This window comes from Macaca thibetana, chromosome 7 (genome assembly GCF_024542745.1).
Source record: "Macaca thibetana thibetana isolate TM-01 chromosome 7, ASM2454274v1, whole genome shotgun sequence".
NCBI classification, from domain to species: Eukaryota; Metazoa; Chordata; class Mammalia; order Primates; family Cercopithecidae; genus Macaca; species Macaca thibetana.
In genome coordinates, this window is record NC_065584.1 from 118,108,929 (window position 1) to 118,132,403 (window position 23,475).

General features: G+C 43.8%; 1 protein-coding gene across 1 annotated transcript in view; it reads left to right on the forward strand.

Moving 5' to 3' along the window:
- The window catches only part of RYR3 (ryanodine receptor 3), a 566,751-nt gene that overhangs the window by 388,924 nt on the left and 154,352 nt on the right, over positions 1-23,475 (forward strand). The window contains exons 39-43 of the mRNA XM_050797588.1: positions 4,017-4,290; positions 5,674-5,788; positions 8,120-8,249; positions 9,464-9,567; positions 15,345-15,480. Of these exons, the coding sequence (XP_050653545.1) occupies positions 4,017-4,290; positions 5,674-5,788; positions 8,120-8,249; positions 9,464-9,567; positions 15,345-15,480 (759 nt within the window). The remainder of the gene's footprint in view (positions 1-4,016; positions 4,291-5,673; positions 5,789-8,119; positions 8,250-9,463; positions 9,568-15,344; positions 15,481-23,475) is intronic.

Here is a 23,475-nt window from a genome sequence, read left to right on the forward strand (position 1 = left end):
GGGAGCTAATTAAAATCTGAAGAATTTTCAGTAGCATTGCTGCTAGGGGTATAAACCTCCATTTTCTCAGTCCCAAAAGTGTTTAGACCTTGAGAAGTTCATTGACTCTGCCTGGGTTTGCTTGGCGGGTCCTGAGTCTCTAGTACATGTCAGATGACAAAATATGCTGTGCTTTTCGTGGCTCCTGAAAATGTCCCTTTCTGCCCCTCTCCCTCTGAATTTTATTTCTTTTTGTAGTTACTGTTTCTCTCACTTACTGCACCTTGGTTTCACAGTTCGAAACATTGTACAATACACATGGCTTTAAATGTCAGGCCTTCCATGGAATTACATCTGCCTGTCAGCAGCGCCGTAGTAGGTCTTACCTCCTTTTCTGGCAGGACCTGGGGGCTCCTTTCTTTTTTTTAAACTGCACTTTAGCTTAGTCACACATAAATATTTATCCCATTCTCTGACACTTACTTTGAAGGCTTGCCTGGACAGAGAATGGAGTGGAGGCTGTTTGCTGCTCCCTGCTTTGAGGCTAAAACGCTGTTTCCTTTCCCATTTGCCCTCTAGTGAGGTGTTTGGCTTTACATGCTCTCTAGGCCATAAATATTTATTTGGATTTTCGAGTCAGTGTGAGGCTAAGAGCTTACCCAAATCCTGAATTAATCTGAAAGCCAGGTTAAGGGAAACTAGTATGTACTTGGTTTTATTATGATTCTGTAAAATTCTCTGTTGAAAAGAAGATGGTCCTTGAGCAGATTAGTAATTCCAGCAGATCTGATTATTGCTTTTCAAGTGTGGCAGGGACTGGGATAGCGTGTATTATATCTGCAGAGAATTGTTTTGTTAGTCGTGAGAACTATAACTCTTTCAAGCCAAAGTGTATGTTTTAGAGGAAACTGTACTGACAGGACTAGAAAAACTCAAATTGGGTCCGAGGGTCTACATTTTTGTCTTGCTTTCATTCTTACTACACAAGTAATAAGAGCGCATCCATACGTATTTGTGGTTGTCTCTGATGCTGCCTCTGTTGTGCTGCGTGCCTGCTGCCCTGGGCTCCACAGTTGCTGCCCTCTGCGCTACCAAGCCTGCCCCACCGCTCCAGCAGCACCCGGGTCCCGTGACTGGCCCTTTGTGCCACTCAGTGTGCATGTGTGTGGCGTCTGCATGGCAACCTGGCCTCCTGCGGCCTCCTAGGCCCTGTGCCTGTGGCTACAGTGGCTGTGTGCTGTCCACCGAAGGAGACAAAGCTTCCGTTGAATTCCTGAGTGATGAAATTAAGGAGGAAAGGGAAATCCGGAAGCATAAGAGGCATTCCCTCCCTAAGAGGTCTGGAAGTTGGGAGCTAGAATTTAAATGGAACAGAAGCTAAATGAGTATGGCAAGTTGCCAGAGGACAGATCTCTGTCACTTTCAACATTATCAGTAGCATCTCACCCACATGTGATGGTGAGGAGGAGCCCTCACAAGGGCAGTAGGTTGAAGAACAGGATTCTGAATTAACATCAATTCCCAGTTTTTCATAGCTGAAGTTCTGAAGAATGATAGCAAGAAGGTCCTGGTGCTGACTGGCACTAGCAGAGGATGAGTTTGGACAAGAAGAGCAGGTAGAGAGTAACATTTTCTCCATCAAGGAAGTTAGCTTTCAGTCCAATGGCAAGTCTGAATGGAAGGACACTGGTACACACTTGACACAGAGTCGCCGGACTAGGCCTTGTATTATTTCCTTGAGGACCAAGGGGTGGACAGCGCTTTTGTGGATGGGTTGGTGCAGCTCAGCCTGGTTCCGGAGCACCAGGAGGACGTTACTTTTCTTGAAGATCTCAAAGTTTTGTCAAGAACCAGCAGAGTAGACAGCTACTGAAAGCCTTAGTTTTATGGCAGGCTTTGGCCAACCAACAAATCCTACCGTGAAGCCAGGCACTATCATCCTAATACCAGGAAAAAAAAAAGAGCAAATTTAAATTATTCCTTTTGTGCTCTCATTTACTATTCGTTTGTTTTTTTCTGTACAAATCTATTGTTACTAGTTGTTTTTTTGTTTTTTTGTTTTTTGTTTTTTGTTTTTTTTGAGATGGAATCTCTCTTTGTCGCCCAGGCTGGAGTGCAGTGGCGCGATCTCGGCTCACTGCAAGCTCCACCTCCCAGGTTCACGCCATTCTCCTGCCTCAGCCTCCCAAGTAGCTGGGACTACAGGTGCCCACCACCACGCCCAGCTAATTTTTTGTATTTTTGGTGGAGATGGGGTTTCACCGTGTTAGCCAGGATGGTCTCGATCTCCTGACCTCATGATCTGCCCACCTCGGCCTCCCAAAGTGCTAGGATTACAGGCGTGAGCCACCGCGCCCAGCCTAGATTTTTAAAATAATATGGCAGACAATAAAATTAGGGTTTCTCCTCCAAAATATATACATGTGAATTAACTAGGAGATGCAGGAACTTTTATATGTGGACTCTGAGGAAACAGGCTTCTGCCAAGGAGCCCAGCATAGCCCTTAAATAACTTTGCCCCTAGAGGATACAGATATTATCTAATCTAGCAGGTATTAGTCGGCAGTCCCTGCCTAGTGAGATCTCTTAAGAACGTCTTTTAACTGCGCTTCTCTCTGACTTGGGTGTCCTTTTTTAAGGTTTTCAGTTTATGTCTCCTATCTGAATCTAACACACCCACAGGGTTGATAGACACAGCAGTAAGTTAAATTAATCCTTTACATCTAGGTCTCTTTTAAAGCTTGGTAACTGAGTTCTATTTTTATATCCTTATGATGAGCCAAGACTGTATATAGAGCAGACATCTGCCATCTATAGTGATATGGAGTAGAAACCTCGACTATTAGAGATGGCATGGGCTACCAGAAGCACTGATCTGTTTACTCCCCTTTCTTTCATTGATTGACTGAGTGACCTTCATTGTCCCCTTGGCTCTGCCTGGCCTGAATTAAGGATCTTCCTGCCATCCATACCTTGTAGGACTGTGATATGCAGTGCCAGAGTAGGATGCATTTGTGATTTAACAGCAGCATGTCTCACCTCTGTCATCTTCTGGAGGTGTGGATGGAATGGGAAGGGGTGAACAGTGCTTTCCCAGCCATTCCAGCAGGTCCCCTTCCTCCTTTACCTCCTACGCCAGTGCCAATCAGCAATTTTCAGGGGCTTTTTAGTCTGACCTCTGAAGGTTCCACAGCTGTTCTGAGTCCCAGTTCAGTGATCTTTCCTTTACTTGTATAGATAGTAAAATTTCTGTAAAACCAGTATGAGCCCCAATAAATTCTGAATTCAAAGGCATTGTGGTTTTTATTCTCTTGATGCTTATGAAAGGAGCCCAAGATGCAGTGTCAGCTGACTCTTGCCAAAGATACAGCGCAAAAAAGCTGTTCAGACTGTAGGATGATGGTCGGATGTCCCACTGTAAAGCCTTTAGAGCTGTTCTCTCAGCCCAGCATGGATGCAACTATTGTTTAATCAAAACAGAATGGTTAACACCCTCAACTCATAATTGGGATATTCTTTTATTATTATATAGCCGATTTATTTGTCTTTTGATGATATATTCTACTTCTGTGCATGTCATATCCAACCCTTAAAATACAATTTTTTGTTTGTTTGTTTTTTTGAGACAGAGTCTCACTCTGGTGCCCAGGCTGCAGTGCAGTGATGCAGTCATGGCTTACTGCACCCTCAACCTCCAAGGCTCGAGCAGTCCTCCCACCTCAGCCTCCCAAGCAGCTGACTACAGGCGTGTGCAACCACACCCAGCTTTTTTTTTTTTTTTTTTTTTTTTTTTTAAAAGCAACAGGGTCTCCCTTTGTTGCCCAGGCTGGTCTCAAACTCATAGGCTCAAGCAGTCCTTCAGCCTCAGCCTCCCAAATTGCTAGGATTATAGGCATGAGCCACTGCACATTGCCTGTAATAAGAATTTTGTAACCTCATCCAGCGATGTGTCTTCTATTTGCATGAAGTGGCTGAAACACCCAGCTCTCCCTGAGCCATGACAGCCACAGTCCTGGTCCCTCCTGTTGTCCTTCCAGCAACATTGAAGGAGCTCATCTCACAGACGATGATCTGCTGGGCCCAGGAGGACCAGATCCAGGATGCAGAGCTGGTCCGAATGATGTTCAACCTCCTCCGGAGGCAGTATGACAGCATCGGGGAGCTGCTGCAGGCGCTGCGGAAGACCTACACCATCAGCCATGCCTCTGTAAGCGACACCATCAACCTGCTGGCTGCCCTGGGCCAGATCCGCTCCCTCCTCAGTGTCAGGATGGGCAAGGAAGAGGAGTTGCTCATGATCAACGGGCTGGGGTAGGTGGCTCACAGTTCCGTGCCGTTCTCTCTAGAGAGCTTTCAGTGAGAAAACTGACTTACCTTGATATACGGATGTAGTGGAATCCAATCATATTAAATCTTTGTGTGACGTGATTCCAGTCTCACTCCTCCTGCGGTCGTAGCCTTTGTAGCCTAAGAGACCCGACCACTCTCAGCGAAAGGCATTGCTGACAGAAGCGTGGAGGAGTCTTGGAGAAAAGCAGTTACTGGGTTTGAATCTTTTGAAAATAGCCCCAGGGAGCCCATGGAAACATTTGGAGGAAGAGACAGTGTGTGCAACCCAAGACAGAAATTATCTGAGTGCTTGAGTTTCGGACGCTTTCTAGCTTCTGAAACTTCCCTCTGAAAAACTGCCACCTCATGTCTCCCTTTTCTCAGCACTAGCCTAGAGTCATTTTTGTTAGTTCATTGAGATAACTTTACCCTTAACGGTAGCTCATGGCTCTCCCTTAGAAGCCATGAAGTCAAACAAATTCATTGCATTTTAGACGTCAAAAGGATTTCCTTTAATTATGTACTGTAGCACTTCTATTTTGCAGTTGAGAATACCAAGGTCCAAAAAGATTCACTAACCAGCCTACAGTTTTACTTTATTAGAATCAAGAACCAGACCAACAGACATCCTCCTACCTAACTTTTCATCCTACCGCCCTTAAGCCAGCAAACCAAAGGAGCATCACCAAGGTTCAGGATCCGTGGCGGGGAAACGCATGCTTTTGTCAAACTCATTTCCAAAGAGAGATCTTATATAAACGAAGAGACTTTTATGGGACTAGAATACAGTTAGAGAATTATTATCTCCCCCAGCCTTCGTAGTAGACATCATAGAAGTAAAAACTGGCAGTTGCAGGTGGTGGTTCCTGCAACCCTCAAGAGAAGGGGAATGGGCCAGCCAGAAAGTAACCCCCCAGCAAGGGAGTACACAGCAAATTACCAGGCTCTTTCTGTATTTTGACTTGCCTGCAGCTGTACTCTGTGAGTATATATGGGATGACTTAAAGATATAATTGTTCTTACATGTTAATGTCGTGAGTTTTTAAAGCCTATTGTCCAAAAGCTTCATTGGTATCTAAAATTATTACAAGAAAAGAAAAACCAGGGATGTTTAATAGGTCATTAGAAAGAAATGTTTCAAAGAGAAAGAGCAAGTACTTAGAAGTAGAGGCGCACAGAATATTTCCGTCAGCTAGAATGGCCCTGCACATATATTCCACCTGACCTAGTGCCTTCTTATTATTTGTTTCAGCCTGTCACTTTCATATTACTTCACGCCCTCGTGTGTGTGTGTGTTCTCATCCCTGAATTTTCCTAGCCTATAAATAAACAGGTGATGAAGACTCTCTCTGATCCTTACCCTAGAGACATAATGAACAACAAGGTGTTTTACCAGCATCCCAACCTCATGAGAGTCCTGGGCATGCACGAGACGGTGATGGAGGTGATGGTGAACGTGTTGAGTACAGAGAAATCTCAGGTAATGCTAAAAGGAGAACCTAGCCAGAACTTGTCCCTTGAGGCAGGAGCACATGAGGTGACTTGTTCAGAGCCACATGGCTGGTGTCCGTTGCCTCAGTTTCTCTTCCAGGGAGAGGGAGGGACATGCACAGTGCCAAGAAGGAGCCAAGCGATGGGATAATGCTGCTGGATGGAATCCCATTGTGTAAGAGCTCTTGAAGCTTGGCGACTCTCTTCATTAATCCCACTGGGCTCTTCAGTTGCTAAGTTTACTTCCCGTGTTCTGCAACCCTGCGCTTTCCAAGATGGAGTAACTCTGACTGCCACTTAGGAGCCTGGTGTGCCTTGTGCTGAGTCAGGAGAAGGCTGTACTAAAGGAGAACAAGATCTCAGTAGTGATCCTGGCAGTGTCTCCCCAGCAGTGTTTGTTTTCCTCCGTCAACCGGGCTCCTGAAGAAGCCAGGTTTCCTTGCCAGCTCCCCCATAAGGAGGCTGCATCAGGGGGATCTTCTGTTGGTAAAGGGAGAGGAGTGGGGATAGGACACAACTGGACATTTATCCCAGCCGGGCTGGGGTCCTCCTCACAGTTAAACGGCTTCCGCAGGCAGTAGATAGGGTATGGCTTCAAATGCTGGAAATTCTAGAATGCCAGGGTCCTAGGAAGGGTGATTTCTGGTGCAGTTTCATCAGCGCTGCTGGGAGGGGGCGGGTGTGTAGAAGGAACAGAAGCCAGGGTCGTGTTCCTCATGGGCTTCCTTCGGATTTCTTGGGAAAGTGAAATCTCTCCAGAAGATCCCTGAGCACGTGTCTGGATGCCTTAGCGAGCAGATAGATTGTGTTTCTGAAGCTTATTTCTTAGAGCATCCTCTGTAATATTAAAGGAGAAAATCAAGGTCGTCTTAGGATCCTGAGCAAGGTTAACACTGCCACCATTTATTGAGCATTATAGGATCAAAAATAAGATTTGGCCCAACCTAGAGATACTGGTTACTTTGTTAAGCAGAAAGGCCAAGCACAGTCAACAGGAATGTAAGATGGCATCTTTACGCTAGACTGCATGAATCAAATGGCAAGTGCTATGGAATGCCATAGAAGAGCAATTATCAAGGACAAAAGTAGTCAGGGAAGACTCAGAGAGCGATGCCTTTCAGACTTGCACAACTGTGGAGGCCAGCCTTGACCCAGGGCACCTGGGTTTTGATATACTGGTGGGCCTTGTGTGTCTACGATCACCTGTGTCTGTCTGTCTCTCTCTCTCTCTCTCTCTCTCCCCTCTGTCTCTCTCTCCTCTCCCTCTCTCTTCTATCTGTTCTCTCTCTCTCTTCTCTCTCTCCTTTGTCTCTCTCCTCTGTCTCTGTCCTCTCTCTCTCTCCTCTCCTGTCTCTCTCTCTCTCTTCTCTCCTGTCTCTCTCTTCTCTCTCTCTCTCTCTCCTCTGTCTCTCTCTCTCTCCTCTCTCCTGTCTCTCTCTCTTCTCTCTCTCTCTCCTCTGTCTCTCTCTCTCTCTGTCTTCTCTCTCTCCTCTCTCTCTCTTCTCTCTCTCTCTCTCTCTCTCTCTCTCTCTTTTCTCTCTCTCTCTCTCTCTGTCTCTCTTCTCTCTCTCTCTCTTTCTCCCTCTCTCTCTCCTCTCTCTCTCCCTCTCTCTCTCTTCTCTCTCTCTCTCTCTCTCTCTCTCTCTCTCTCTCTCCTCTGTCTGTCTCTCCTCTCCCTCTCTCTTCTATCTCTTCCCTCTCTCTCTTCTCTCTCTCTCCTTTGTCTCTCTCCTCTGTCTCTGTCCTCTCTCTCTCCTCTCTCTCTCTTCTCTCCTGTCTCTCTCTCTTCTCTCCTGTCTCTCTCTCTTCTCTCTCTCTTCTCTCTCTCTCTCTCCTCTCTTTTCTCTCTCTCTCTCCTCTGTCTCTCTTCTCTCTCTCTCTCTTTCTCCCTCTCTCTCTCCCTCTCTCTCTTCTCTCTCTTTCCTCTCTCTCCTCTCTCTTTCTCTCCTCTCTCTCTCTCTGAATTCTGTCCACTCCCTTCCTACTTGGAAACAACAATAGCCTGGTAGAAAAAGGTCATGCAATTTCATGTGACGTCCGAGGATGACTGATTCTTGTTTGACATCTGTTTCTCCTGGAGGAAAGATATTTCAGGAACTATAACTATCATTCAGTATTTTTGCGAGCCTCTTCTTGGGTGTCCACTCTCTGTCTCTCCTATGAATCAGTCTTGAGGAAAAAAAAAAAAGGAAAGAGAAAGTTCATTTTTCCAAGTGTTCACAGCTTACGATACTTTACCCATTTAAGACTCTGAGGTCAGAGTTTTCAGAAGGCTTCATGATAGATTCTTTTCTCTGACACTTTCTACTTCTCCCTACAGATTGCATTTCCGAAGATGGTTGCTAGCTGCTGCCGTTTCCTTTGCTATTTCTGTCGAATTAGCCGGCAAAATCAGAAGGCCATGTTTGAGCATCTGAGTTATCTTCTGGAGAATAGCAGTGTTGGCCTAGGTGCGTAAGTCTTTTTGTAATTTCCACATCCAAACTTGAAGGTTACACTCTGCCTTTGACCACTTAGAAAATACAGGGAAAGAAGTCACATGCATGCTGTGATATTTGTAAATACTAGAAGAGACCCTGCCTGATTTAAAACAACTGAAGTAACGATGCCACAACAACTGAAGTAACGATGCCACAACAACTGAAGTAACGATACCACAACAACTGAAGTAACGATGCCACAACGACGTTCTCCAACATAAGTAGAGATGTTGCTACCAGCCAACATTGGTGACAGATTAGTGTTGGCATAGTCATACAGTTTTACCTCATCTCTCTTGGGACCAGTGGCCCGTGGCTTACAAAATGCCCCTGGGATTGCAGATGTAGTCTGGGGGCACAGCTCTTCCCAGCCCACTCAACTGACCAGGGAGCAGTGCTGATGAGACCAAGGTCATGGATCCGATCTCGTCTTGGCAGGCTGGCTGCAGGCTGCATACCTGTCCATCAGCCTCCCAGCAAATGCTTTCCTTAGCCGGGAGGCAGACTGGCCAAGAGCAATTGTGGATAAACAGTGTAAATCCACCACCACCACCACTAGAAAAAACAAGTCAGTGCATATGTCGTACTCATTGTTCTGGATATAAACGAAATGAATTTGTGGCATACACAAATACTTCCACTTGAAAACTGAAGTTTCAGGGGTTTTTATTTCTCAAATGCAACCTCAGGCTGCTAACCTTTTTGTAAAATGCCACCTGAAGTTTTTCTTAATTCTAGCCTGAGAACCAAACAAACAAGTCAAAAACAACATTGGTGACCTGGTGAAACTATATGAGCTAATGCTGTTTGATGCTATTTTTAAACTCCAGGTGGTAGCCCCAGAAATACCCAAGTTCCACTGGGCTTTGTTGGTCGAGTGGCATCTGATATGGGGGCCTCAAGAAGTTTTGTGTTAGAAAAGCACTTGGAAATACATGGTCCCGGCTGGTAGTATGACCCGATTTTCTATTAATTCGTATTCATGGTAATGAATGTGGGGAGGAAGGTTAGCTAATAGAGCTGTTCTTAACTCCAGTGCACTGTCCCGTTGGAGAACGGGCCTGTAAACCAGGTTTCAATGTGTTTGCTGCCCTCTCCTGTCCGTTTATGTGCACTGCAGTCTCAGCTCGGTGCCAAGTGTCTTCCTCTGTCCCTTTCCTGCTAATTCTCCCGTCCTCCTTCAGCCTCCCCGTCGATGAGGGGATCCACCCCGCTGGATGTGGCAGCATCCTCTGTGATGGACAACAACGAGTTAGCGCTGGGCTTGGAGGAACCAGACCTGGAGAAGGTAACTGGCCTTGGGGAGGCAGTGTGGTGCTGCTCTCTTCCGCCTGTAGTGCAGCTGAGCTAAGAATCAACAGATCACGGATGGAACCTCTGTCACTGTATCCTCATCTTGGTGGGCTTATAGGGAAAGCGTGGGAGAATGTGAGTAACCGGTAGCAGCACAACGAGTATGACCAAGGGATCTCCTGTGAGCACAGGTAGCCAAGTTCAGAGACATGGATACGTGGGCACTGCTGTTCGTATGTGGAAGCCCAGCCTCATGGGTCTACATGGAACATCACCAGATGCCTGCGGTTCCTAATAAAGTTCTGTGTAATTTATACATTTATAAATTTACCTATGGAAAGAAGAGACATGGCAGAATACTGTGTAATCAGAGTCCTTTCCATGTGCAAATGAGACAAACTGAGCTGCCCTCCGCTGGGAGGGTGAATGAAGCTCCTGGTGGTGGCGATGGTTGGGGCCGCCTCACTACATCTTTTCCCCATCCCTTTCTTTCAGTGATGTCCTTGACCGGAGGGCTGGCAGGACTCACAGTGCGACTTTCTGAGTGTGGGAAAGAGCAACGTGGGAGTGGGGGGTTGGGAGGCGGTGTAGAGGGGAGGGACATGGGCAAGTCACAGACAAGTCAAAGGTCATCATTGTGTAGGGGGTTTGGGAGCACGCGGAAAAGGGCATCTGAGCCTGCATAGGGGATTAGGAAGGTCACTCAGAAACAGTGGTGACCCGAGGGATGAGTAGAAGCTGATCAGCCACGTTGTTGGGTGATCCCAGCATGGCGTGCTGGGGAGTCGGAGACTGGGTATGACTGAAGCACAGAGTGCCTGGGGGATGTGGTAAGAATGAGGCAGAAGCAGTGAGGAATTGAACTTGATGCTACCGTTTCTATTAGTAAGAGAAATTCATGCCCATACACTCTGCCAGGCTTTATTCTGAAAGCTTCCCGCAGATGAACTCATGTGATCCTCAGATCAAGCCCTTTCATGATTGCCTGCCAGTTACGGGCAAGGAAGTGGAGGCATAAAGAGATTGGGTGGCATCCTCAGCGTCGTGCGGATAGTCAGTGGCACAGCCAGGCATCGAGAGCGTTGGGCTCCGGAGGCTGTGCTCCTACCCATTGTGTTACAGGAGGTCACTGTAGAGCCAAGAGTGGTGGAAACCACTGGAGCGTGTTAGGCGAAGGGGCAACACGGTACGATTCATATGTTAGAAAACACCCAGTTTCAGTAAGAAGAACTGATTGGAACAGAAATCAGTCCTGAGGCAAGGCGGAGAGTTTATGCGGTAATCAAAGCCCAAGACTGTGCTGGCTTCAATTAATACTGATGCAGTGGGTGTGAGAAGTGTTTGAAGCCAGGGGACCTATCTGTCAGAGGACAAATGGCAGCCGTGAATTCGATATCAGTTCAGCCCATGTTTTTCTCTAAGGAGTACAGGAGGTAGAGCAGATCTGAGGAGGCCGGCCATGAGTCTGGGTTCTGTCAAATTTAAGAAGCCCGAGGCTCCCAAATGGCAGTGCCAAGTAGGGAGTTGACTGCGTGGCAGCAAATCTCAGGAGAGCTCTCTGAGCTGAAGCTCTGGGGGTACATGAGGTGACTCCGGCGGCTGGTCTGGAGCAAGAAGAGAAGCATAGCCAGGCCAGAGCCCCAAGGACCACCAGCATATTTAAGGGAATCACCAAGGAAAAGGCACCAACAGAAAACATGAGGAGGAGCAGCCAAGAGGATGAGAAAACCTGGAAAACGTAGTGTCTGAGAAGCCGAGAGGGAACTCTGAGAAATAAATACGTATTTTTTTCTTCCTGTCACGTAGTGAAGGTGAGTTGGCTCAAAGAAGACAGGGTGAGGAACGACAGAGAGGGGATGTCTTGCTGAAACGATTATGGCAGCCGATGGCCTTCCTCTGGCTGAGGCAGCCGCACAGACCACATAGATTTACCGCTCACGAAGATTCTGCTGTTTCAGGCCTTGGCAGAGAATCATTGGCCAAGCTGCAAAACCATGTCTGATCTATTAAGATGAGATGATAATTACCCACCAATAATTCATTGACATTTTTGAGTTAGTAAATTCCATTTCAAATGCATTCAACTGATAATTACCGAGGGCCTATCATGAACCAGACAGACAAAACGCCTGTGTTTATGCAGCATGTTTCTAATGGGAGGAACTTCTGTTGTAGTAAGAGAGGATATTACTTTGCTGGGGCTCCCAGAACAAAGTACCACAGGTTGGGTGACATAAACATCAGAAATTTATTTTCTCACAGTTCTGGAAGCTCAAAGTCCAAGATCGAGGTGTGGGCAGATTTGGTTTCTTCTGAGGCTTCACTTCCCGGCTTGCAGATGGCCACTGTTTTGCCATGTCCTCACGTGGTCTTTTCTTTGTGTGCACGTATCCTTGGTATCCCTCTCTGTGACCAGATTTCCTCCTCTTTAAGGACATGACCCCAACAACTCAGTTTAACTTGGTCACTTCTTTACAGCTCCTATCTCCACAGAAACATTCTGGGATACTGGCGATTAGGGCTTCCACATGTGAAATTTGGGGGAGACCATTTAGCCCGTGACAGAGGGGTTTGTCTCTGAGTTGATCACTTTATTTTGTTCTTTAAAGTATTTTGAAATATCAAAGAGACATTTTTAGAATAATATTTTGAGGTGGCAAATAAATTTAAGTAAAAGTATTTTTATTATTTTGTCAGATTCAGTAAATATTTCCAGTGGACTTATAAATCATTATTTTCCTTAGAAATCATTATAAGGAAATGATGAGTCCCTTATAAATCATTAAGTTAAAGGCAGGAATCAAGGAAAGAATCTATTTACTGACCTTATCAAATATGATATTTATCAAACAACCCCATTACATAATAGAAGAACCTTGCTTTTTAATATTTTTTTAAAAGAGGGTAGACGCGGTGGCTCATGCCTGTAATCCCGGCACTTTAGGAGGCCAAGGCAAGTGAATCATTTGAGGTCAGGAGTTCAAGACCAGTCTGTCCAACATGGCGAAACCCCATCTCTACTAAAAAGCAAAAATTATCCAGGAGTGGTGGTGGACGCCTGTAGTCCCCGCTACTCAGGAGGCGGAGGCAGGAGAATTGTTTGAACCCGGGAGGCAGAGGTTACAGTGAGCTGTGATCGTGCCACTGTACTCCAGCCTGGGAGCCTGGGTGACAGAGTGAGACTCTATCTCAAAAAAAAAAAATCTGTTGAAAAAAGTCTCAGTCAATATAAGTTAGGGTTAACTTTAATAAGCCCTCCCAGCTGCAAAAGGAGTAAGTGAAAATGACCAGACCAGAGGGAAATGTTAGGCCCTGTAGGCCTGTGTTGTGAAGGATACCATCTACCTCCTACATATGCACACCGAGACTCGAGCACCATACCACTGTCAGTGCCTTGCATGAGAGCTTCTATCAATGCCGTGTCTATTCATGGTCTCTGTTTCTAGTGGGAGAGACCTCAGCCAAACTCTATTATTCATACATTTAGATGACAGTAAATAGCTCAGTGTTTCAGGTGGTGTGATGATAACCCATGCTTGTGTGAAAAGCAGCTGAATGCCTCTTCTATGACAAGGCAATACCACCAGGTTTTGAACTCCCTATTCTGTTCTCAGCCCCAGTTCATCTTTTGAAACAATGTTGCTCAGCAAACACATGGAGCCTCCGTTGGAAGAAGTCAGATGTGATGAATGCAAGCTAGCAAGCTGGGAGAGGGGAGAAATGGGCACTTGAGGAAATCTGTAAAAGAGAAGAGGTTTGCCACACCATTTTCAAGTAATTAGGGTGGCTTAGCACACTGCCATAGACTTTATTCAGCCCAGTGTCAGGAAATTACCCAAGTTCGGTTCACAGGAAAGAACAGCAAAGGACTGCTATGCTGGGATTTCTCCCTTCTATTGATCACGACAGAAATTAGATCATTCAGGATTGAACAGTAGCCCCACCCCAACACATACACATACATACACATGCAGACACACACACTCACTGTCTCTCTCTCTCTCTCTCTCTCATGGGCAATTATAGCAGCCTATGAAATATCTGCACCTGCAATCTTGAAAACTCTGCCCAATTCTGGCCCTTATTGATGCTTCCCTGACATTTTAAAGACAAAATCAAATCTGAACTCTAAACAGAATATTATCTTTACTGGTTTAAGAAGGAAAAAGTGTGGTGACAGATTCTTGTTGAGTTTTGCCTTATTTTTATTATACTTGCAAAATAGAATATTTGACGTCAGTAAATAGCTGATTCATTGAACAAACGTTTATTGAACAGCTACTATGTGCTAGGCCCCAGCGGTTAAAAAAATTCTTAAAAACACCATCCCTGACTTTGAGGATTTTGGAGCACTGTGGATTCTCCTCTTCTCTGTGTATACATAAAATATGAAAGGTGAAATTAGAATAGCAACTGCGTTTTTTAAACAAGGTGTATTTGCCAGGCTTTTTGCCTGATAGCTGCTGAAAAGTAGAGCAGAATCTAAAATCGTCTATAAGATCCTAGCACAGAAATCTTATGATGAGTGTCTAGTAACCTGGAAGCAAAGAGATCACCACCAATCCCAGTCCTTAATGGATGAGGATCTCTTTTTCTGGCCATCCCAACTTTAACATCTTGGCTTTTGACCTTGGACAGCTGTTGTGGATGCAGAACGAGAGTAGACTCCCCTGATTACTCAGGGGCCCACTCTGGGTCAATCAGTGACTGAATATTGTGGCCTTGCAATACCATGGCCAAATGAACATGGGCGGCCCCCAGTGGCCCTTCTTTTTCTGCACTGTTATCTCCCCAGATGTATGCTAGCTAGGCTTATTTTTAAATGACAGCTCCCTCTCGCCAAAACTGGAAAAACCAGGCACTGATAGTACATGGTGTGTTCCTACATAACAATGATAATCAATCTTGTTAATTACTTGGAAACAAAAAATGAATTGGAGGCTCTTTCTAGCCTCTAGGGAAATGGAAGCCTTTCAGTTCTTAGAATTTCACAGGCCTCATAGCTATCTAGTAAAAAAAAAAAAAAATTGAGCAGTTCTTTTTTTGTTTCTTATATATGTGTAAGATTTATTTTTAAATTTTATTTTGTTAAAATGTACAAAATATATATTTTACGATCTTGAAATTTTTTAACTGTATATGTAGTATTCAGTACTTTTGAACTGTCACCACCATCTATCTCCATAACTCTTTCCATCTTGTAAAACTGAAATTCTAGACCCATTTCACAATAACTTTCCATTCTTCCCTTCCCTCCCCCAAGTCCCTGGCAACCGCCATTCTACTTTGTCTTTATGGGTTTTACTACTCGAATTACCTCATAAGAATGGAATGATACAGTATTGGTCATTTTGTGACTGGCTTATTTCACTTAGCGTGTGTCCTCAACGTTCATCACATTGTAGCATATATCAAAATTCTGTTCCTGTTTAAGGCTGAATATCCCATTGTACGTATGTATCACATTTTGCTTATTCATTCATTCATCCTTCAATGGTCATGTGGGCTGCTTCCATATTTTAACTTTCAATTATTTGGGGGTATATACCCAGAAGTGGAATTGCTGGATCATATATTAATTCTGATTTTAATTTTCTGAGGATCTCTAGTACTGTTTTCCACAGTGGCTGCACCATTTTACATTCTCACCAGCAGTGCACAAGAGTTCCAACTTCTCCACATCCTCAACCATCACTTGTTGTTTTTTGAGGTGTGTTTTTTAATAGCCATCCTAATGCGTATGAGAGAACACTTTTGTACTATTTCTGGCAGGTGGTGACCTACTTGGCAGGCTGTGGCCTACAGAGCTGCCCCATGCTTCTGGCCAAAGGATACCCTGACGTCGGCTGGAACCCCATCGAAGGGGAACGCTACCTGTCCTTCCTGAGGTTTGCCGTCTTCGTGAACAGTGAGTGCCACAGTTTTCCATATACCTTTTATAGCCAGAATAGCATGATCATGGATACGTACAAGGAAAAGGATACCCTTACCATTGCTTCTGATCCAAAAATAGGGGTTTGGTGGCTGGCAAGAGAAATCTCAGAGAATCAGGCCAGATAAGGATAAAGAGTAGAGTCCAGTGAACAGAGCACTGAGCATTAGTCCCAGATCCAGCAAGAAACTCACTGCCTGAGGTTGGACGTGTCGTCTCTCTGCACTGTAAAAGGGGGCCTTTATGAATATCATAGTTGATACCTCACCTGTTTCACAGAGCTAAATGCATATGTGCATCTAGATCCCTGGACTGTTCAATGGATGGATGGATGGATGGATGGATGGATGGATGGATGGATGGATGGATCAATGGATGGATGGATGGATGGATGGATGGATGGATGGATGGATGGATGGATGGATGGATGGATGGATGGATGGATGGATGGATGGATGGATCAATGGATGGATGGATGAATAAAATCAAGTATAACTGAGTAGCCGTAAAAGATAAGTAAACTCCCAGGAGAAAAGAATTGCTATAGCAACCCTAAATATTATTCTTCATAATACAATCTACCTCCCATTTATAGTGAATTCCAACACTACCAGAATTCTTTAGTTGCACTGGAATGATATGCTGAATATTATGTAAAATAAGTGGGGAACTTTCTTGAAAATGAGCCTTGTCTCCTAAGAATTTTTGTTATAATACTAATTCACTTGTACTGACATTATAGTTATAGTCCCTCTGTCATTTCTCAGTTTGGGGTTCCGGGCTAACAAATTGCACTAAGCAGGTTAGGTGATCTCAAAGAGAGATTGCAGCTAACACACAATCATGCCAATTATTCTAAGTATAAGAATTTGTCTCAAAATATGTTGACATAATGTGATCATTATATTCCCATGTGCTTTTCTTATTGTCTCTCTACCCTCCCATTTCACCTGCTTACTTTTCTTCACCATACTATGCTATAGTCTTAATATTTAAATGTTTTCTTTTCTCCTTGTCCTGGTTAGATTTCAGGCCTTGAGGTGGTTGTGTTTTATTCCCCCGGGACCCACCCAGCCAACTTCCTAACCAACTCTCTGCTTCTTCCCATGTATTCATCACTGCATCCTTCTGTGTTTATCACCAGCTTTGTTAACCTCCATTTTCTTCTCTTGGGGGCAGTTTTAGAGTAACTTCTAATAGCCTGGTTCACTTTGTATCCAAATTATCACATGTCCAGAATTAATGCAGAGTTAATGTAGGAGTAAAGCAAATTTGTGGGTGTATGAACTGGATATTAATAATTTATACAGCTCGCCGAATTACATAAATAGATTGTTTGCAGACAAACCCGATCAAGGCAGGACCAATTTATTCATCTTGGTCACCTTCACAGTCAAGATCAAGAGCTTTTTGAGTCATTTTATGAGACCATCTACCTGGATTGTGGAGGTAAAGGAATCCACTGGCTCTTGTCCTACCCAGACTGCCTAAATTCTAACACTTGCTTTTGTGGGTTAGGTACACCCATATTGAACTAAACTCCAGACCAAAATGTTTGGTCCACTCCTTTTGTTTTCAGATTATTTTATATCTTTTCAATATATTTTTTGCACTACAATTTTATAATGCAACAAACTCTGGCAAACTGACCCATCAATAGAAACGTTTGTGGGTTTTAGTTTAATGTTTATTTTGTCTCTGTAATAATGTTATATATATAAAGTCTCGATGCCGCAAAAGAGATAGCACTTGAATATAAAATTTTCTTTTTAATTCTCAGCAAGGCAAGGTACTTTTATAGAAGGGTGCGCCCTTACAGATGGAGCAATGGTGAGCGCACATTTGGACAAGGGAGGGCAAGGGGTTCATATTCCTGATGCACATGGCACCTGCTGCTGTGTCGTTCCCCTATTGGCTAGGGTTAGACCACATAGGCTAAACTAATTCCCACTGGCTAATTTAAATAGAATGACAGGGTGAGTGCTTTGGTGGGAGTCGGGACAGAGCAGGTAGCAGGTATGAGTTAGGGTGGAGCAGGTGATCAGAATGATTCAGGGTGGAGTAGGTAATAGAAAAAGGTTGCTTTACGAGGAAGTTTAAAAGTAGAAGGAAAAGTATTGAACATACGGACATATTAATTATTTGAAAAGAAATTTAGAACTCATATCTAACAATAGCCATGTCTAGTTTTGGCAAAGGATGTCAGCTTCTCCTTTCAAAGAATTTTCAGTCTTTTAAGGGGAGTAGACATGGACAGAGATTACTACAATAAAAGTAAGTGGCGTAAGGCAGGGAGAGAGCACTGAAGGGGTTCAAGAGGGTAAACTTATTGAGGAGATCAGAAAAGGCCTAATGGAGGAGGTGATGTTACAGATAAGCTTTGAAAGGTCGAGTTTCCAAATACTTAGATTCAGTTGAGGAGCAGCATGTACAGTGGCTCAAAGGCTAAAGCATGCTGTGCTCAGGAAACCTAGTGCTATTGTTTAAATGTGTCCCCTAAAAAGCATGTTTTAGAAACAGTCCCACGAGTTGGGAGATGGGGCCTCATGACCTAACACCTCATGAATGGATCAATGCCCATTATAAAATGGCTTGAGGCCACAAGTTCAATATCTTGCTTTCTTGTGCACACTCTCTTGCCATGTGATGCCTTCTGCCGTGTTACGATGCAGCAAGAAGGCCCTTAACAGATGTAGCCCCTTGATGTTGGACTTCCCAGCCTCCAGAACCATGAGCCAAATAAACCTCTATATTTTATAAATTACCTAGTCTTTGATATTCTGCTATAGCAGCACAAAACAGACTAAGATGCCCAATGATCTGTCAGTCTGGAGGGTAGCTGCATGGATGGCAGTGGTAAGACATGAGGTTTAAAATGTAGGTGGTTATAATGAGAAAAACCTAAATGCCAGGTTGAAAAGTTTAGTTATTGATTCAGTGTGTAGAGAACTGCAAAACTTTTTAACAGAAGAGACTGATGGGTTGATACCCACTCATGGGTTCTATGCTCAGGTTAGAATAATGAGTTTATAAATTATTAGGGTATTGGTAAAAGGGACTGGACGAGATACATTTCAAAGAAATTACAGAGGTGGAATTCATAGGACTGTATTAGGCCATTCTTGCATTGCTATAAATAAATACCTGAGACTTGATAATTTATTAAGAAAAGGGGTTTAATTGGCTCACAGTTCTGCAGGCTTTATAGGAAACATGGTGCTGGTATCTACTAAACTTCTGGTGAAGCCTCGGAGCTTCTGATCATGGCAGAAGGCAAAAATGGAACAGGCATGTCACATGGTGAAAGCAGGAAGGAGAGAGAGAGTGGAGAGACTGGAGGTGCCAGACCTTTTTTTTTTTTTTTTTTTTTTTTTTTTTTTTTTTTTTTTTTTTTGAGACAGGGTCTTGTTCTGTCACCCAGGCTGGAGTGCAGTGGTGCAATCTCAACTCACTGCAGCCTCGATCTCCCAGGTTCAAGCAATCCTACATCTCAGCCTTCCAAGTAGCTGGGACTGTAGGCATGCCAGTGAATCTACCATCCTGGGGTCTGGAGAGTGGTAGCCCCCTCCCCACAGCTCCACTAGGCAGTACCCCAGGAGGGACTCTGCATGGAGCCTGCAACCCCATATTTCCCCTCTGTACTGCCCTGGTAGAGGTATTGTGTGGGGCTCCACCCCTGCAGCAGGATTCTGCCTGGGGACCCAGGCTTTTCCATACATCCTCTGAAATCTACTAGGTGGAGGCTGACAAGTGTTCTCCACTGTTACATTTTGCATACCTACAGGCTTAACACTACATGGAAGCGGCCAAGAGTTATGGCTTGCCTTCTCCAAAGTGGCAGCCCGAGCTACAGCTGGGCCCATTTGAGCCACAGCCAGAGTTGGAGCAGCCAGGATATATGGGGAGCAATGTCATGAGGCTGCCCTGGGCCTGGCCCACAAATTAATTCTTCCCTCCTAAGCTTCTGGGCCTATGATGGGCGGGGCTGCCATGAAGGTGTCTGAAATGCCTTTGAGGCCTTTTCCTCATTGTCTTGGATATTAGTGCTTGGCTCCTTTTTAGTCATGCACATACCTCTAGTAAGTAATTGCTCTACATCCCACTTGATTTCCTCTTCTGAAAAAACTTCTTCTTTCTCTGCCACATGGCCAGGCGCAAATTTTCCAAACTTTTACACTCTGCTCTTGTTTAAATAAATTTCCAACTTTAAGTCATTTCTTCATTCTCACATCTGAACATAAATTGTTAGAAGCAGCCATGCCACTTCTTGAACACTTTGCTGCTTGGAAGTTTCTTCCACCAGGATACCCTAGGTCATCACTGTCAAGTTCAAACTTCCACCAATCCCTAAGGCATGAACACAATGCAGCCAAGTTCTTTGCTAATGCATAATATGCATGATCTTTACTCCAATTCCAAATAAGTTCCTGATTTCCATCTGAAACCTCAGCAGCTTGGACTTCACTGTCAGCATTTTGGTCACAACCATTTAACTAGTCTTCAAGAAGTTCCAAACTTTCTGTCATTTTCTTCTGAGCCCTTCGAACACTTTCAATCTCTGCTGCCTACTCAGTTCTGAAGCTGCTTCCACATATTCAGGTGTCTTTATAGCAATACCTCACTCTTTGATACAAATTTTCAGTATGAGGCCATTCTTGCATTGCTATAAAAAAAAAAAAAAACTGAAACTGGGTGATTTATTAATAAAAGAAGTTTAATTGGCTCGTGGTTCTGCAGGCTTTACAGGAAGCATGGTGCTAGCATGTGCTTGGCTTCTGGTGAAGCCTCCGGGAGCTTTCAATTATGGCAGAAGGTGAAGGGGGAATAGGTACATCCTATGGTGAATGCAGGTGTAAGGCAAGGGGGAGGTGCCACACTTTTAAATGGCCAGATCTCTTAAGAACTCACTATCGTGAAGACAGTACCAAGCCGTGAGGGATCTGCCCCCATGATTCAAACACCTCCCGCCAAGCCCCACCTCCAGCATTGGGGATTACAGTTCAACATGAGATTTGGGCAGGGACAAATATACAAACTATATCAAGAACTGAATGATGATGATGATGGCTGAGTCTAGGTATGTTAAGAGAAAAGGAACAGAGGTCACATTGAAGCTTAGAGATTTTTGAGGGTAGAGGGAAAGAAATAAAGATGTCAGAAGAAGCAAAATGATTTGAGATGGAAGGTAATCAGCTTGGCTTGGGTCACATTGTATTGATTTTTCTGTGTACAATACCCATATAGAGATACCCTTAATTGAATTTATAGGATAGAAATCCGTCAATCAACAGATTAGAATGAAGTAGATTTGCAGTCCATCGGTAGCTCAAATGCTTCACAGTAGGTTGCCACAGGCAAAGGCATGAAAAAAATATGGAGAGTACGAAAAAGAAAAATGAGAATATTTCTGAATACTTAGGAGGAGGAATAGTGGCTCAATCACAACAGAATGTTACGGAGGAGTTTGGGCTAGAGAATGGAGTATCCTGGGTTCGAATTTGGCTCTATCATTTGCTAGTTGTGTGAATTTAAGCAAGTTAGTCAAAATACCTAACCTCAGTGCTTTTTTATATGTAAAACAGAGATGATAATTATCATATATTTCATAAAATGAAATAATCCCTGGAAAACTCAGATTAGCCCAGTGCCAGAAACCTTATAAACTTGTAGTTATGATCGTTGTTGTTCATGATCTTTATGAGAGTGGTAGGGCATTTGAAATGGGAAAACTGTAACTAATAGATTTCTTTGGGATCTCAAAGCCCTTTATAAGTCCTTATGTCTAAAAGGTGATTCAAAAGGACTTTCTGGATATTTTTGTGACCTCTGCTCAGCAATGAAAGATCAAAGTGATATAAGATGATGGGAGCATTCATGGTGGGTGGTGGTAGACGATGGTTGGTGGCAGGGGTGTTCATGGTGGGTAATGGTGAGTGGTAGTGGGAGCTGTGATAGTGGGTGATGAATGGTGATGATGCTAGTGATAGTGGAATATGATAGTCGGTCAGTGGCTATAGTGAGTTGTAGGGTGATTGAGGTGGGTGGTGGTTAGTGAAGGTAGACATGGTGATGGTGGTGGGTAATGATGATGGTGATGATGGGATATGATGGTTGGATGGTGCATGGTCATACAGGGTTGTAAGGGTGAGTGGTGAATGACGGTGAGTGATGATGAGGGTAGCGAAGATTGTGGTGAGGATCATAACAGCTGACACTTATTTACCGGTAATACACAGCATTTACCATGTGCCAGGCACTGTTCAAAACACTTCTACATATATTAACATAAATTATATGACAATCCAATGAAGGAAGCATCTTAGTCTGTTCAGGCTGCCGTAATAAAATACCATAGACAAGGTAGCTTATAGACAACATAAATTTATTTCTTACACTTCTGAAAACTGGGAAGTCCAGGATCAAGGTGCTGGCAGATTCAGTGTCTGGTGAGGTTTCTGGTTCATAGATGGTGCCTTCTCATTGTGTTCTCACATGGTGGAAGAGGCAAGGCAGCTCTCTGGGGCCTCTTTTATAATGGCACAAATCCCATTCATGAGGGCTCTGCCCTCATGACTTAATCACCCACCAAAGGCCCTACTGCCTAATATTGTCACCTTGACAGTTAGGATTTCAACATGAATTTTGGAGGGTGGGGAGACGCAAATATTCAGACCACAGCAGGTGGATACAATTATCTTCATCTTATAGATAAAGACCCTGAAGCTTAGATTAAATACCTTGCCCAGAGTCTCATAGGTAGTAGAAAGTAAAGCCAGAAATTGAATCAAGCAGTTTGACTCCAGAGGCCAAACTTTATGAACCGTTGTACACTGTTGTCTTCCTGTCTCCCTAATGAACAAGGAAAAACAACATTTTCTCCTTTGAGCTTGTCAAAAGTTGTGATACTATTTAATCACTGTTTGGTGCTAATTTTAAAAATTTTGAGCCAAATCAAAACTTTTAGTATATCAAAATAATGGAATCAGAAAACTCTTTCTAACATTATTTTACTATTATTTCTTAATGTTTGTAGTAAATCTTCTTAAATATTTGTCTTTAAGAAAATGTTTTAAGGCATATAATTCGCTTCTCTTTATTTTTATTAGCTGTTGAAAATTCTTGGGTTGTGTTTAACTCTGGAAGTAATGAAGTCGATAAGCTTCTATTTTCCTGGCAGTTGCAAACACTGTAGCCAGGCTAAGCACAGATGTGTTTGGGTGTCTCTGATTAATCCCTTCCTATTGTAGATTCTGAGAAGGAAAAGATTTCCTATCCACAAGAAAAAGGGAAAAGTTATTCTGTGTTTTCTTAGCGTCCTTGGAGAGTTACAGCGATATCTTCCCCAGACTACAAACTTAGTTTAAGGAACATAATGTCTCCTAGTTTTGCTGAATCTGCTTTCCTAGGTAGATTTATTATAAGCGGGCATAACTTGGGCATCCATCATGTGACATGTGAAGAGTCTGTGAGGGGCTATGAAACGTGATGCTCTAGAAGTCCTGCCCAGAAGTCACTTCCTGCAACTCAAAGCAGGAAACAGAGAAAACCCAAGTACAGTGATCAGAAACGTGTGGAATAATTACTAAAAACTTTATAATCAATCACACCTACCTACATAGTGACACATGGGACTGTTGGCATGCCAAAATGATGGTGTTTGTTGGAATCTGGTAGAATTAGTCAAGGGATGCGTAAGGAAGAAGGCAAGTGTTGAATAACATCTTGAAATAAATGGATATAGTTTAACAGAGTCCTATAGGGGGAGCATATGGATAGACTGTTGTGCTGGGAGACATACATCTTTTAGGGTTGAGAGTACAAAGTTTCATCTTAGCTTTGAAGGGCGTCTGAGGTGGAGACACTTAAGAATCATCTGGTTTATTTCTGCCCTTGTGTTCATGTTTTTAGAGTCAGAAAGGGCATGTTAACCATTCTTCAGTGTGATTGGTACTAGACTAGGCATGGTTAGCG